The sequence below is a fragment of the Channa argus genome, chromosome 6 (genome assembly GCF_033026475.1).
Source record: "Channa argus isolate prfri chromosome 6, Channa argus male v1.0, whole genome shotgun sequence".
Taxonomy (NCBI): Eukaryota; Metazoa; Chordata; class Actinopteri; order Anabantiformes; family Channidae; genus Channa; species Channa argus.
In genome coordinates this window covers 17668095-17683507 of record NC_090202.1, presented here as the reverse complement: position 1 = coordinate 17683507, position 15413 = coordinate 17668095, and the positions used below count along the sequence as shown (strand labels likewise).

The following is a 15413-nucleotide window of genomic DNA, read 5'->3' as shown; positions in this document are numbered from 1 at the left end:
TGCATGAAGCCACATGTAGGGCAGCAAAAAATAGTACACTCATCTACTACCCACACAGGAAAGAGCTGTGGCTGAGAATGTGAGAATTAGCATGCCTGCTATGAACACTTTTAATGTGTAACTGGCAGCTGCATAAGGGCATGGCTGCTGTAAACGAAGCTCTCGTTAAAGTGTAGTCTTTACATATTATAGTAGCTACTTCTGTTATTTATTGCAAACATTCACAGGCCTGATTGGAAGCTTAGATATTATTTTCTGTTTTCAAGTGGTTTACTTGTTTTGGTTTTGGATACAGATGGAAGTACATTTACTCAAGTACTGGTTGTAAATGGACTTTGCTGTATTTTTACTTTAAATTTCTTATTCACTAATTTAAACTTTTTAGCTATTGCTTAAAATGCACAATGTCCATTTAAATAAATATAAATAAATAATAATATATTTTTGTACAATTAAACCCACTGAGAAATATATAAAGTAGCTAAACCTAGCTCCAACAAGGCCCAATAAAAATCCAATATTAAAATAAGACAGCACTGACATGGACCCTTTGCCTCTGATGGATGTATTATTTATAAATTTTAAACATATTAGTCAAGGTCAAGGCAAACTTTATTTTCCCCATGGGGCAATTTATCTCACAGCCATACATTTGTGCAGCCAGATAACCACACACATACCAATACAATAAAAACATAATAAAAGCATTTATTGTGTACAGTACAATATGTGGTTGTGTTCAACACAGTGTAGTTGGGTCAAATTAATTTTTTTGTATCCATTTTTTCTATATAGCCATCAACTAGCCATCTGATTTATCTTGTGGCTTCCTGGTCCCGTGGTTTCTATACTGGAAACCACAGAATTAAACAACCTGACTGTAATGTAGTAAAACAGTGTAGTGCTGCATAGAGCTGCATCAGCATGTATTGATATAGAATAATATAGACTAACATTTCAGTCAAAAGGAGCTATGATTTAGAGAATTACTATTTTTACTTTTGATAAATTTTGCTCTTAATTGTTTACTAAAGCATATCATACTTATCTCACTCTTGAAAAAAAAAAAGCATGGCTGCTGGACAAGGATTGACAACAAGGAGTCTGTTGCTCCACCAATAGTGGGCTTGTGCTTGTTGTTCTGTGAGTTCTGCTTTTGCTGGTAGCAGCGAGTAGTGGTGGTCCATCTATTGGATTAGTGAAGGGATTTCACTGTGGTATTAATCTGAGAAGACAGCAGGCGACCCAGGCTGGGCTCACACTGAGCTGTTGTGTCTCCTGGTCTCTGGCTGTCACTCACCTCACTATTTCACATCCATCAGACGAACCAACCTGAACGCAAGACCTCTCAGCCAGCATGAATCTTTTCTGCTTTTCACTGGTAAGAAACAAACTTTACTTTCTTTATTTACTATCAAACTGTGTGTATAGTTAAGGGAAAGAGAACTTGAATTGCAAATAACATCTTTTCCATGACAATATTAAATATCTGTAAATCACAACATTATATGTAAGCTGTTAATGTTTTTTTGTTTTTTTTTTTACATTTTAATATCTGCTTTTTTGACTTTTTAATTAATTTACCTCATCTATCTACTACAAGAAAAGATTTTTGTTAAATAGTACTACAAATGTGTACTTTATGCTGTATTTTGTGCATTTGGTGTCATGCATAATGCTAAAGGAGGGAACGCAAATAGTGTAAAGATAAGTGAGGAAACTGTAGAGACAACAGTGGCTGGTGCACACACACCACACACACATATGGTCACTCAGATGCTGCTGCAGCTGTCACACTGCACGTGGGGGACAAGGAAGAGTATACACAAATGTGCCTTTGGGCAGATGTTGGGGATGTTGACTAATAACTGCATTTAGCAGAATCTTGAACAGTGACTGCAATGAGCGCCCTCTCTGTTATTCCCCATCACATGTTTAGTGACATGTTGTGCAAACAACTCATTCATGGTTTAGGACTGATTGTACACACAAAAAGCACTAAAAGACACAAATGTGGATGGCTGGGATGGTCATAAACATTTTACAACATAATTAAACTTACAATGCAAATGGTATCATACTGCAACAAGTAATAGCAAGAAAGACGTGCTCAGGAAAATGGAAATGTGTTGGTATACACTGTCTATTCGATCACAAATCCAGTAAAGAATAAAAGTAAACCTACGTAAACTTTTTTTTTTTTAATCTTTTGCACTGCAGAGTTTAAGCCTCTGAGAAAAGCTGATTGTAGTGACAGATCATTATGGACAAAACACTTTGTCTTATTGCCATAAATGTCCATCTGTACAATACACAGAGAATCCTACAGGCAAAACAAGATCGACGAGGAGAGATATTGTTTGTAATTTTTTTCCTAGAAGGAATCCAAACACGCCAAACGAGGAATTTTATGTTCTGAGGAATTTCAATCCTCACGAGCAAATTTAAAAGAGCTTTAGAGCAGCATTAGCAGCAATGTATCCTGCTGTCATATCAAATCCTCATAACTCAAATTTCGAAAGATTTGTCTGTATTTTCTATGCTATGAAGATTTATGCAAGACATGTTGTGCAATATATGAGCTTTAGGCTCTGGAATTGACAGTTCCAATGAATGTACATGTATGTGCCTTAAACTAGTTCAGGATGAATAAATTAATTCATGACGTTTTTTTTTTTTTTGAGTTTGATGTTGGAAGAAAATGTTTGTATATTGAAAGCTTTTTTACTTTATCCTCTTGCTCATTAGTCTAAATCCAAAAGAATGGAAAAAATAATTATATAAATTACGCCTGTCTGTGCACATGGTGTCAGGAGGGGTCTATGGACAGCCTGTATGAGGTGGTACAGAGCTCTAGTGACGGTCCACCACAGCCCATCCCCAGCCGCTCCTCCAGCCGATCATGCAGCCGTTCCTGCAGCCCAGCGGTTCTGCTGGATGATAACACAAAGTGGAGAGGATCTGGAAGATCTATATCCATGGTGAGAAGGACACTTAACACCATGCATAGACACAGTAACACATGTCCATGCACACGCATGTTGAACAGATTAGAAATTGTGCAATCACTATTGTGACTTTTGGACATCCCTCCCACCAGGCTGTGCGTGTAAAAGAAAGCTGATTATGAAATGATAAACAAAGCCGGTTGACAGCTGTTGCTGAATGTGGACACACAGACATTTTTATTCAAGCTTGTTACGCCAAATACATGTCTTATAAATGCTATAAACTATATCCTGATACTCTTATCCTATGATACTCTTAAAAAATAAACAATTATGCATGTTATCTAAGTCAATCTGAATATACAGACTGTTACACACTAACATATGACTACAAATGCTGTGTGTCCTTCAGGAGATGTCTCATGTGCAGGGAACCAACTCTAAAAAAAAGAAAAGAAGGTGAGCTCACTAAAAACTAAACGCAAACATGTTACAGTTGTATTAGTTGCCCCAAAGTCGTTCTGAGGGAAAAATTTATTTTGTATCATTGTTACTTTTGTATGCATTAATCTTGACATTCTAGTATAAACATTTAAAAAAATTGCCATGTTGGCAGATTTGTGCGCATCTGTTGAGAACCTGCTTTCTGTTTCTTTTTTTGGGGTGTGTGTGCATACTGGAACAGAAAGCAGCCACGCAAGTGAAAGGGTTTTCCCTTAGCATGATAGCATGGCTTGAAAGGCTCCCAGTTAATTATCACTAAGAGGTAATACTGTAAATCCTCCCCACAGCAGAGTAGCTTTTCAGCAACGTTCCTCTCCTCATTTTTAACTCACGTTGACTGTTTAATAAAAGACTTTTAAAAATAAGGATATTTTTGAACCAGTTGAAAAAATATATACTTTGTATATTGTGTTATTTGGTAAAGAATTTGTTGTGAAGCTTTATTTACTGTCAGTCCAGCAGAAGGCAGATTAAGGGTTAGGGGGAGCTGAACTAAGCAGGTTCAAGGACCACCTGCCTATAGTCCCCCATCCCCACCACACCCTTTCTCCCCTGACTTTAATTTGAAAGAAACACATCTTCGAGTCTCCACTGTGGTTTAAACTAGATCTACCTTTAATCCATGTTCTGTGGCTTATGAGCTTTATAGTTGTCATTTTTGCCAACTGTTTTTGCCTTTTCTCACTGTCTATAGAGCATTCAAATTATACTGAAAACCACAATTGTAGTGTTATACCGTTTTGTTCTTTTTAATTTCAGAACACATATATACAAATCTGCATCAGATAATGAAGCATTGGGTAAGTACAAACAGTTTCCTAGTGAGAAATGCACTTAATGCCCTCCGTAATGTTTAAATGTATTGGCACGTTAAGACCAAGACACCCTTAGGATGGTTAAAGATAATTGCTTTTGGAAGCTGCTAGAAAAAAACGTCCCAAAACCCTCTAATTGTCTGCCAGTCTGCCTGTATGTGACTCAGAAGTCTGCGGTAACTCTCTGGTCTCAACTCATCCCAACTTTCACCCCAATCTTTGTGATTTAACTCCACTACAGATAACCCCAGTTGTAATACTGCAATTTGGCAGCCAGCCAAGAGCCAAGGAGATTTAGCCGACATTGCCAACAATCACAATGAAGGTAAATAGAAAATAAATAGGTTAAGCTCATCTATATACCAACACTCATTTGAGCTCTCAGCATGACATCTGAAGACATGGGCAAGGGGCATTCGGAACCAAATTCTCATCAAGACTGTGACCCAGAACAGTGGGTTTATTCAACAATGTCACACATACCTGCAACGATCATGTTTTATTAGAAATATAGAAGTTAACAAATCAAACACTGGCATGCTACATTGCTGAGGAGTTTTAAACCTAGGAAGTGCAATACATAAAGAGATCAGCTTCCTGAGGGGCCTCTTGTATGGGTTTTTTTCTTTTCCTTTGCTTTTTTCAAGGTTTCACTAACCTATTACATTTGCCATGTGTTGTAATATCTCGTAAAAACCATCTAGAGAAACGGAAGACAAAGCACAGAGCTGAAACCAAAGGAGGGAAAGGAGCTCATCATTCTGGCACAAAGAAAAAGGAGAAATCGTCCTCAAGCCAGGTAACTTCACTGCTAAAAAACAACCATTAAAGAACAGACTGAGTGGCCGAGCATAAACCTGTGTGTTGGTGTTCTCCGTTTTGTTGCTTGACTTGTGCCAAAACCCATTTATTTTGCCCATCATGGATTGAAATATCTGTGCCGACTTTTTGTTTGAGCAGCAATAAATTAACCTGTTAATACACCAGACATGTGAGACTGGCACACAGGCCATTTAGTGTTAAGTTATCAGTTTTAAGCTGCCACCAGCTTGGGACAACCACAGAGCCTATGGTGTCCTAATGGTGTCCTAAATGGCACAATCATTCACCGCAAATACTGGTTGGGTTTTAATACAGTACAGATGGTCCAAACACTCTGTGTAATCTCTGGGCCACATGGCACAGAGAGATGTGAAAACAGGAGGATGACGGGGTGGGGTGTGTGTGTGTGTGTGAGGGGGAGTAGCAAGAGTTTAGAGGGCTCATGGCAGGTCATCCAGTGCCCCTCCTGACTAATGCCCACCATAGTGACAAGCAAACAAAGCAAAGTCTGCCAGTACTGGATCAGCATCAGCTCTAAGCGTTGCCAATGTGTGGCTGTACAGAGAACAGGATTTGTTGAAATATACAGTAGCTGAAAACAACCAAACAAGACCAAAAGACACAAAGTCATGTTTGCAGCTCTGTGAGGGCACAAGTGCAACAGTTGTTGGTGCTAAATGCCAACAACAGCTGTTCTGTCGTCTTTACCCTCTTAGCTTGTTAGAATCTTAACCTTTGCTAATTCGCACTAAACACAAGGACCAGCTGAGGCTGATGGTAACATGGTGAATGGCTGCTTTTATAGGCTTTTATCCAAAGCCCTATACAATGTTGCTTCTCATTCAACCATTCACACTGACACGCTGATGGCGGTTGCTGCCATGCACCTTGTGCTTCATGGACAACTGCCTTACCCTTATTAGGTTTGAGGCAGTCTATCATAAAGCACTAAAGTAGACAACAGTATTTTCAACCTGATACTGGTGCTGAATATCTGCAAGATTTAATAGGCGCTTATCCAGTACTTGCTCAGAGATTTCAGTATCAGCATAAACGAAAAGGTTTTTGTTTTTTGTTTTTTTTTTTGTGAGATTTTTAGAAAAGGTGTCACATTTTACCCCTTGAGGATTCAAGTATTTAAAAGTGTGTTTTTCCTCACCAGAGTTTCTATGTCAGCGGAGCAGTGACAGAATCTAAATCTTTGGTCAAAAGGAACCAAAAGACTGGAAAGAAACCAGCTGGAAAGTGTGGGAAAGAAGGCTCAAAGAAAAGTCACAGCTCCACAGGTACAACAGTTTTCCACAACAATACAATTTTGCTTTCTAATGTCCTCAGTTGAACTGCCTCGCCTGAAATAGCATTTATAGGACTCTGTGATCAGGCTATGACTAAGCCAGATTCGTGCTTACAGTGGAAGAATGAATCATGCAGTGTTTCTCAAAATGTTTTTTCTGATCTTTTACTTCCACTTAAAAGTGTTGTAACACCTTCAGTGTCCTCATAGGTGCATAGAGAACTACTTTATAGCAACGAAGCATCGCACACATTTCCACACCTAGAAGTTACAAAGGCAAAGGCAACATCACAAGGACTGGCGTGTTTGGCCATGTTCTTATTTCCTCCTACTCTTGTTTCCGGTGTTGCTGTCAATTGAAAAGTGGTCCAACACATGCTCTGCCTCATCTAACCAAACTAGTTTCAGTGCAAAGTGTCTCACTGTTTTTGTTATTGATCTCATTGTTATTGTGATGGAAATGTGAAACCGGCTAAGCTGTTATATTGTACATGGCAGGATGAACCTGCCCAGCTGTTTAGTGGTGATCTCACCGATAACAGAAACTCTTCAGCTGCAGCGATGTCTCAATATGACACTCAAGTTTGCTGCCAGTTTAAAAAAGAAAACCGGATCTCTGAAAGTGAATCATTGTCACATTTCCTTTAATTTCTCAGTGCACTCTCATTCAGGTGCTCTGAGCCCACCCATTGGACCCCTCTATCTGGACGTGCCGTACAGATCAGACAGAAGGCTCTTTCTCGGCAAGTCCTCCACCCTCCCCGCTCAAGAGAATGCTACCCCAGATCGCTGTGCAGACATGGTCAGCCTGCCTGGTGGAGCGACGCCAACACATAGCCACCACCAGCGCTGGAGCAACCCAGGTGACAGCAGTTCTGCCTGGGGCACCATCCAGCACACCTGCCGCAGACCGCTCACTGAGTATCGAGTCTACCCCCAAGACTTTACAACAGCTAGTGGGAAAGAGTGGGAAGGCCGACAGCTGCAGCCAAAAGTCCAGGATGACAGCTTGAAACATGACTGTAAACCCCAGATTCCCTCTAAGGTTCCACGATCTGTCACTGATGTGGATCTGTTGGAAGCAAATGTGAGTTTTTTCCTCGTGGTTATGCTGTTGAAATCGTTAGTTAGTCCAGAAAAATGTTACCAGGTAAACACTTTGCATTTCAACCCTTCTGTGGTAAAATGTTTCTCACTCAATGACAAAAATGTTCAGCACACCAGGACTGTTGCAGTCTGATCACCATGCTGCTTTGAGGAAGTGCATCGCCTAAAATAACCGAAACTTTTCTTGTCTTAGGTCTTTCTACTCTACACACTGTAAAAATATGCTTAAACAAGCATTTTAACATTTCTGATTGCAACTACAATAATTAAAATACACTCATATTGTTCAAATGTCTAGAAACCCAACATGGAACCACATGCCTCGTAGCTGCCTGGTAGCTGTAATAATTCCTCCTGCTCATACTGGCCTGAAATGACATCAACAGAAATTATATTTTTATACTTAAAGGGCCAATTTTCCACTTGCTTTCTATGGCTTTAGTTTAGTGTGTAAATGTACAATAATGCTTTTAATCTTCCCTCTGACTTCCCTCTATTAAAATATTTCTCTGCCTTTAGCTGAAAAACTCCTCCAGGTGACATCATCTGGAGAAGTTTTTCATCATTAAGAGCTGTGAAAAAGCAGGTTAGAGGCATTTTTCAGCTAGAAGTAGAGAGATATTTTGATATACGGAAGTCAGAGGGAAGTTCAATGACAATTATGTGCATGTACTACCCAAACTAGAACCAAAAGAAGCAAGTTCAAAATTAGTGAAGGGGTCCTTTAAAGAGGACTGACGCTTTTGTCCCCATAACTTAACTTACATACTGGAAGCACAATACAGCAGCTAAACCCTGCTTCGGTGTGAGCATGTCATCAGACAGACTTAAAGGGCCATAACACACCAAACAGACAGTCGGATGTCATCAAATGGCTCTTGGTGAATGTCTGGAGGCTTTGTTTTTACAGTGTCCTGCAGCACTGGCACCAGTTGGACACCGATAAGAAGAGACAAAGGACTGACAATGCCTGTTGTGCCATTTGCAACTTATTATGAGACATATTTTCAATTACAAGTAGGTTTAAACCATCTGTTATGAGCGAGGGGTGTGTGAAAATGGTAACGTAACACTGCTTTTTTTTTTTCTTACAGTTTATTACCATCTATAACAGCTATTCTTCCCTTTTATACAGGCCCCGAATGACTTGTACAGATGGTAGAGGATGGTATAAGGCTTGAGAAGCCTCTGAAGTAATAGATGTGAAGCCTTAATCTGGATTGACAGGAGTTTACATCCGATTGCAAATAGTGGGATTAAGGAATGGTTTTGTCTGTAAAATTCCTTTTTCTACAACTGATTGAACTCTCTTCACAATGTAAACATAGCAACAAATCCCCACATCTCCAGAAATGACAGCACAGATAGGAGAGAGGCACTTTTTCATGATCTGTTAATTAGTTTGTGAGGGGACAGGCGCTTGTTCAATTATTAAAAATTTAACGAGAAGACAAATCTACAGTAGAAGGCTTCATCTGTTAGACAATAAACTGTTACTGAGACAACACAGGAGATGTTCACTTCCATTTTAACAGCAGAGATGAACAGGAAAGTGTTACAAAACAACAAAGCAGTCATGTCCGCTGTTTATAACACTTCCTCAAAAGTACTCACCCACATGAAGAAATGAATACTTACAAATATTTACTCTGGCATCATTTACCATAACCATGTTCCCTATTGCTATCAAAGGGAAATTTTGAGGGAAACTGAACTCAGAATGGATTTCAATCAAAGTTCTTTTTACATTTCTAAATGTTTTCTTGTTTGAGCTAATACATTCTATGGGCCTATAGAATAATTAAGTTTGTTCATATATGTATAACCCTAAACCTGGTACAGAAAATGATCATTCCCTGAAGGGTTTATTTGATTGATAATTGCTGACATTACAGCACAACAATAAGCTCGTCAGTGGCAGATATGACATAAGCTCTTCCTCACCAGAAGATCTTATATCTTATAAACAAATGCCACAATTTTCATACCTAAATGCCGCAGTTCCTGGAAGTGGTTCTTGATGTTTTTTGTTGAGGAGACCACAAAATGCAAACTTAAGCATTTAAACATTTTCCCTTTTCACAGCGATACTGCAACGAACCACAATCTCAATTGCCTCACATCCTGTCACATCTTGTGTGTCGTAAGGAAGTGGGCCAGTCAGTCAGTCAGTCAGGCCATCAGCCAGGCCAGCGCCTGTGTTAGTTAACAGTTCACTGTCAGGAGAGAGGGTTAAAGAAAAAGAGAAACAAGCACTGAGATTCGACAGTAACTTGAAAACAGCAGAAAATGTTACAGAGGACAGCATCCAATGTGTCAGACAAAGCAAAGAGCAGCAAACCAAAGGTAGGTGAAAATCTAAATAAGAAATGAATTGTCAATTGCTTCCTAAAGGGGGTTTGTTGAACTTTCTTTAGAAATCTGTATATTCACAGATTGAGATGAGCTTAATGTGCATTGGTGCCATATAATTAAAGTTTAATCATATTTAATTCAAATGAAGAGGCAAGAGAGAAACAGAAATCAGTGTTAGAAAGGGAAATCTACTGTGCAGGTTTGTGTTGGCTGTAGATGTAGTTACTATATTGAACCTAATTCATCATAACAGAATGAACATTCAAAGGGTAGTTGATGCTCTGTGAGGTGATGTTCTGTCCATGTTTGTACAGTTCAGTGTATTCGGGAATGACAATAAACAACCTTCCAGTTCTGCTGCTGTATTTGTGCACAGTGGAGTAAAATTTGGGTCTATCAGTCAAACAGGCGACACTGCATTAAATCAAGCCACAGACGGCTGTCTAGGAGTATCCAGCTTGTATTTAACCAGGATTTCCAGGGATTATTCATTTATATAATTATTTGGTGCTCTCCTCTGGAGATGGCAGGGAGATTGTGAGAGATTATAATGACCTTTAGTTTTATGAAAAATTGAAAAAAAGAGGAAAGAATTAAAATTGAGCCAGAGTAAAGCAACTCTGAGTGCATGTAACCAGGATTATGAGGATGGAAAAGGTTTATTTATGCATTCATTAATTTTGAATGCTGGCAAGTTTGATAGTGCTCTTCTATGGAAACAGTGGTTATTATTGCTGCGTCTGGACATGATGTAAAACATGACCGCAAATGTTCTTCTTGTGTGTTAGAAGTTTTCATTTCAAAACACTCAGACCAGACGTTTGTTGCATATACACAAGTTACATTGGTGCTTTAATTTCAACTTCAAGTTTTTTAAACATATATTTGACAAACAATTAAGAACAGTTTGGTATCCATTCTGAACAGAAAGCCGAATACACTGGAAAGATGTAGCAGATTTTTAAGGACATTTGAGCCATGAGTCAACGTGACAAACACAATGAAATCATGTTAGGTAATAATGCTGAACTTTGCATCACAAACCACAGCAGTTGTCAATTTTTCTTGCAGCGCTCTACAAGCTTTGGCAGATTTGAGGGTCTCAGGCATCATTCAACTCAAGCCAAACCAGAAGAAAAAGGATCAACCTTGGTTAGTAGATTTATTTTTATTTTATATGAATGCAAATTTTGTAGGAAGCTTCACAACTTCACAAATTAATGGTCAAATGTAAAGTCACTGGACAGAAACATTTGCATTCAGAATTTTTCTGTAATTAATGGGCAAATATTTTTTAACAATAGTTTAAGGTGTTTTTAAAAACAACTGGGGAAAAACCCTGTGTTTCTCAGGAAGTAATGCACTTTACCATACTTCAAGTACTAAAACAACTTTCTGCACACAGATCACAGAAGAATGTGATAGTAAAGACCCAAACAAATCAGCTGGACTTGGGAAGAAGATGAAGGCAATTTCACTGACCATGCGCAGAAAAATGGGCAAAAACCATGTTAAGTCCTTCTCTGAGGAAACGGTGAGTTTTTGAAAAACACACACACACACACACACACACACACACACACACACACACACACACACACACACACACACACACACACACACACACACTTATCTCCTATTAGTACAGATATATCAGTAATTCACAAGTACTGGTTACACTTTCATGTAAACCAAGCAAAAATTTGTTTACACATATGATCAAAAAACCCCTCTATATTTGCCACGCTGAATAAAAGTCCGCACTCAAAGCAAACCTGCGCTGTGTTTCTCAAGAATCGTATCACTTTTATCGGTTCTAAACCCACATCCTCAACTATGACGCTGTTGCTGACAGTGTTTAAATGATACGCTTCACTCTGACCTACACTGAAAAGTGTCTTCTTGCAGTTTTGCGTTTTACTGTAAGACAGATGCAGAGATAAAAGGAAACATTTGAGTCTCTGTCTTTCACATCCTACATCCCTACCTGAAGCTTACTGTTTTAGTTTTAGTTTAAGATCATTTAAGTCCTAGTTGCCTTGGACTTTCAAATGGACTTGGTTGATCAGTCTACAGACATGTGCACACATTTCATCTATGATTATATGGTTGGTTTATATTGTTTTACCTGCCTGATAAATTAAAACTGTCTTTTTTCATCCCAGGGTGATGACACAGACAAAGATCCAGAGGCAGAGACAGAGGGCAGTCATGCCCCTGAGAAAAGTTCTGCAAAGCCACACAACTCCCTAGAGAGTCTCTATAGTGGCCAGAGCTCTTCTAGTAAGTATCTGCACCTTCTGCATACACTGTATGCCATGGACCAAAGAGTACTTGGTTGTTTTAGCACACATGGTGAATACCTTTCTGATGTTTTTGCACTGCATAATATAAGTAATTTCACTAAAGGTTACAATATAAGTCAGATGATTTGATTGAATTTGGTGGTGTCTTCACCAGGACAGTAATCATACTTTGGTGTGTGGGTTATTTGTTGGTTTAGGTGGTGTAATCAGTGAGTCTAATGGTTCTGGGCAGAGAGACAGTCTGAGGCTGGAGGAGGACGGATCCTACCAAGGACAGTTCTGTGGCAGAGCTCGTGTCCACACAGACTTTGTTCCCAGTCCGTATGACACAGACTCCCTCAAACTCAAGGTAAAAGTAAAAACCACATTGCTAACAACCATTACAACTGTGGAAATGAATTTTCCATTGTACTTGATGCAATGTCAATAAAGGATCTATAACTTTAAAACTGATTTTAAACACAAATGAGAGGTTTTCCAGACCAGACGTGAAAACATGAACATGAATTACAAAATAAAAAGATAAACTCTACTTAACACCTTTCATTATATTTTTGGCCTAGGTGGGTGACATTATCAACATCATCAGTAAGCCTCCAATGGGCATCTGGACAGGCATGCTGAATAATAAAGTGGGCAACTTCAAGTTCATCTATGTAGATGTTTTAGTGGAGAAGGAGGAAGAGGAGGAAGCTCCCAAGATCCGACAACAGAAGCTCAGCAAAAGGCCTCGACCTAAAACATTACTGGAGTTTCTTGAACGACTGAATCTCAAGGTGGGGATGGGAATCATACACCTGGAAATACTCACTTGTTTTATTCTGGCGACATTACTTTTTAGTTTTGATTATGATGAGATAGTTCAGAAGGTCAACTGCTGAAAATTCAGCAAAATAATTCTAAACTTACTGCTGATATGTTGCTACTAAAAGAAAAACAAAAACAAATACAGTACCACTTTAAATATGTTATCACACATGATCTAAAACTTAATGTGTAGGAACTTAAAATATGAAAATGTAAATGTGTGTCTATCACTTGAATGTAGACCACATTTATTTTTTTTTTTCACAGTACAGCATGTTTAAGGTAATGCTGTTGTTGTTGCAGGAATATGCCTCTGCCTTGCTGCTAAATGGTTACGAGACAGTGGATGACCTGATGCACCTGCAGGAGAAACACCTGATAGAGCTGAACGTCAAAGATCCTGAGCACAGACAAAGGCTACTTGCTGCTGCTGAATGCCGCTACACAGAAGGTCAGCAGCATACTAAACTATCTGTCTATCAGACTATATTGTAAAAAAGAATCCTGTGGAAATCTCAGTAAAGCACAATTTAGCTAAGTGTTTTCCCCCTGCATTAATAAAGCTTTGTGGGACCAGGTGGTGCTAATTAGAGTGATACTGATTCAAGGTGACACACCTGTGTGACACAGCATCTGCCAATTAAAACTGAGTATTCAACAAAACCTTCCAACAAGATCAACACTTTCATGTCAAATTACACTTTATTATACTAAAAAGAAAAAGTATAAACTTTATGATTTAGCCCCATAATGAAAAGACAAATTCCAGACACTTTTAGGAAAATATTTGGTAAACTGCTGATGAATTGATTATATTTTTTTATGGTTGGAAAAATTAATTTAAGTATTAAACAGCAGATGAGAGCTGAGACATTTGTACAATACTGAATAGAAAGAAACATGCTGCATACATGAGAGGTTCATCTGTTATTTCCTGTTACTCAGATAGAAAGTGCTTAAGAGAACAGAAGGTGTTCCTGTAATCTGATGTCTTCAAGCAGAAGGCTTACCAGAGCCGTGCATGGATAAAAACAAAACTGAATTCCATTGTGAACAAGGAACAGCATAAACCGACTGTTTCATTTTGTATGTTCGGGTTTTATTGGTTGTTACAGCAGCAATGTTTACAAGGCAAATTAAAGATCATAGTAATTTTTGTTCTATTTGGGTGACAGTGTGACTTAACAGATGGCAATGGCTGCTGTCTGCCAAGCTTGTTGACTCACATGACGTGTAATTTAATCAAGCTGAACTCCATTACGTTAGTGCTTTGGCGACCTGGACATCAGTATTACAAACATCTGTCAGTGAGGTAGAACTACTACGGAAAGTTAACTCAAAATGTTTATTCTGCGAGTGAAATATATAACTCGGGCAGGACTGTTGCGAACTCTTGTTCCACATTTTACTGGGTCACATCTGCAAAGGTTATTTTAGTATTTGGGTTATTTAGTTAAAGTCAACAAAAATCACAGATGTTTTCACATCACTGCTAGCAACAACAGCCGTCATCAGCAGCAATTAATCAAATTAATGGTTAGACAATCAGCATTTGCATCTAATTAAGTTAATTAGAAAGGTTACTTTCCAATGAGTAAATGGAACATATTTTAATTACTTTTTATGTGGTTGGAAACAGAAACTTGTAATAATATACCATTTTACTAAATTCCATCTGCTTTGTGGCCACAGGTAATGATGTCAGAATTTCGGAGGAGCACAAGCCCCCCCACAGTCCTCAGGAAGAAGACAGTGACTGTCCTAGAGATTCAGGCTGCTTCATCCCATCAGAATGTGCAGACATCAAAGAAGATGTAGAGCAGCTCACAGATGCTGCTGATTCCTAATGTGCTCATTTATCAGATGGAAATGTTGATATTTAGAATTCTAAATTTGTGTTTTCTTGTGACTTTGAAGCAAATGGGTTCAAAATTTTTAAATTAATTATTTTAAAATGTTATGTTATCCCTCATTGCAACAATTTAGCCACAAGCTAGCAAAAACTTAGGATGTTTGAACTATGATACAAGAAGAACAACCTATATTCTACTTGTCGTCTTATCAATTTGTCACTTTCTTAAGATAATAATGGAGAACTTTGCTTTCTGGAAGTTCCTCCTATTTTTTTTATGTTGTAAAATATGTTTTACCTATATTTATTGCACCTAAACTCCTTCAGAAATTATACTTACAAAGCCTTTATTTATCATAGCTAGATCATTTTACCTTCCTCATGACTCATTTCAGTTCAACATTTTTTGATTTTGAAATGTTTTTCAAAAACTGCCAATATGTACTGTACAGAAAAATGTGTGTGTGTGTGTGTGTGGGTGTGTGTGTGTGTAAGTGACAGAGAAAAACACTGCATGTGTGCTAATTTTTTGTAAATAAAGTTAAATAAATATGAAATAATTAAAAAATATATTGTCAGAATTGTTTTAAACACTGCATAAAT

The 15413-nt window shown here is 38.3% G+C and overlaps 2 protein-coding genes across 3 annotated transcripts; both read left to right on the top strand.

Moving 5' to 3' along the window:
- Nucleotides 1-1153: 1153 nt before the first annotated feature.
- Nucleotides 1154-9511, top strand: LOC137129367 (uncharacterized). 2 transcript variants are annotated; one of them, XM_067508429.1, is made up of 8 exons: nucleotides 1154-1381; nucleotides 2814-2981; nucleotides 3361-3407; nucleotides 4212-4252; nucleotides 4509-4592; nucleotides 4972-5066; nucleotides 6252-6375; nucleotides 7055-9511. In XM_067508429.1, the coding sequence occupies exons 1-8, from the start codon at nucleotides 1358-1360 to the stop codon at nucleotides 7621-7623; spliced, it is 1152 nt and encodes a 383-aa protein (XP_067364530.1). In that variant the 5' UTR covers nucleotides 1154-1357; the 3' UTR covers nucleotides 7624-9511. The 2 variants fall into 2 exon arrangements, with proteins under 2 accessions (XP_067364530.1, XP_067364529.1); XM_067508428.1 differs by having other exon boundaries at nucleotides 1156-1381; nucleotides 7040-9511.
- Nucleotides 9512-9641: 130 nt separating this feature from the next.
- samsn1a (SAM domain, SH3 domain and nuclear localisation signals 1a) lies at nucleotides 9642-15378 on the top strand. The gene is made up of 8 exons (XM_067508430.1): nucleotides 9642-9836; nucleotides 10917-10997; nucleotides 11251-11379; nucleotides 12011-12128; nucleotides 12349-12500; nucleotides 12715-12927; nucleotides 13262-13409; nucleotides 14651-15378. Exons 1-8 carry the CDS (start codon nucleotides 9780-9782, stop codon nucleotides 14803-14805), a joined length of 1053 nt encoding a protein of 350 aa, XP_067364531.1. The 5' UTR covers nucleotides 9642-9779; the 3' UTR covers nucleotides 14806-15378.
- The last annotated feature ends 35 nt before the right edge of the window (nucleotides 15379-15413 follow it).

What these genes read in the sequence shown, in the direction of transcription:
- LOC137129367 (XM_067508428.1), top strand. Translation starts at nt 1,358, where the DNA reads ATGAATCTTTTCTGCTTTTCACTG. An exon ending in TCTAAAAAAAAGAAAAGAAG is followed by an intron (nt 3,408 to 4,211) that starts GTGAGCTCACTA and finishes TTTTAATTTCAG; the next exon opens with AACACATATATACAAATCTG. An exon ending in GAAAAGTCACAGCTCCACAG is followed by an intron (nt 6,376 to 7,039) that starts GTACAACAGTTT and finishes TTAATTTCTCAG; the next exon opens with TGCACTCTCATTCAGGTGCT.
- samsn1a (XM_067508430.1), top strand. Translation starts at nt 9,780, where the DNA reads ATGTTACAGAGGACAGCATCCAATGTGTCAGACAAAGCAAAGAGCAGC. An exon ending in CAAAGAGCAGCAAACCAAAG is followed by an intron (nt 9,837 to 10,916) that starts GTAGGTGAAAAT and finishes TTTTTCTTGCAG; the next exon opens with CGCTCTACAAGCTTTGGCAG. An exon ending in AAGAAAAAGGATCAACCTTG is followed by an intron (nt 10,998 to 11,250) that starts GTTAGTAGATTT and finishes TTCTGCACACAG; the next exon opens with ATCACAGAAGAATGTGATAG.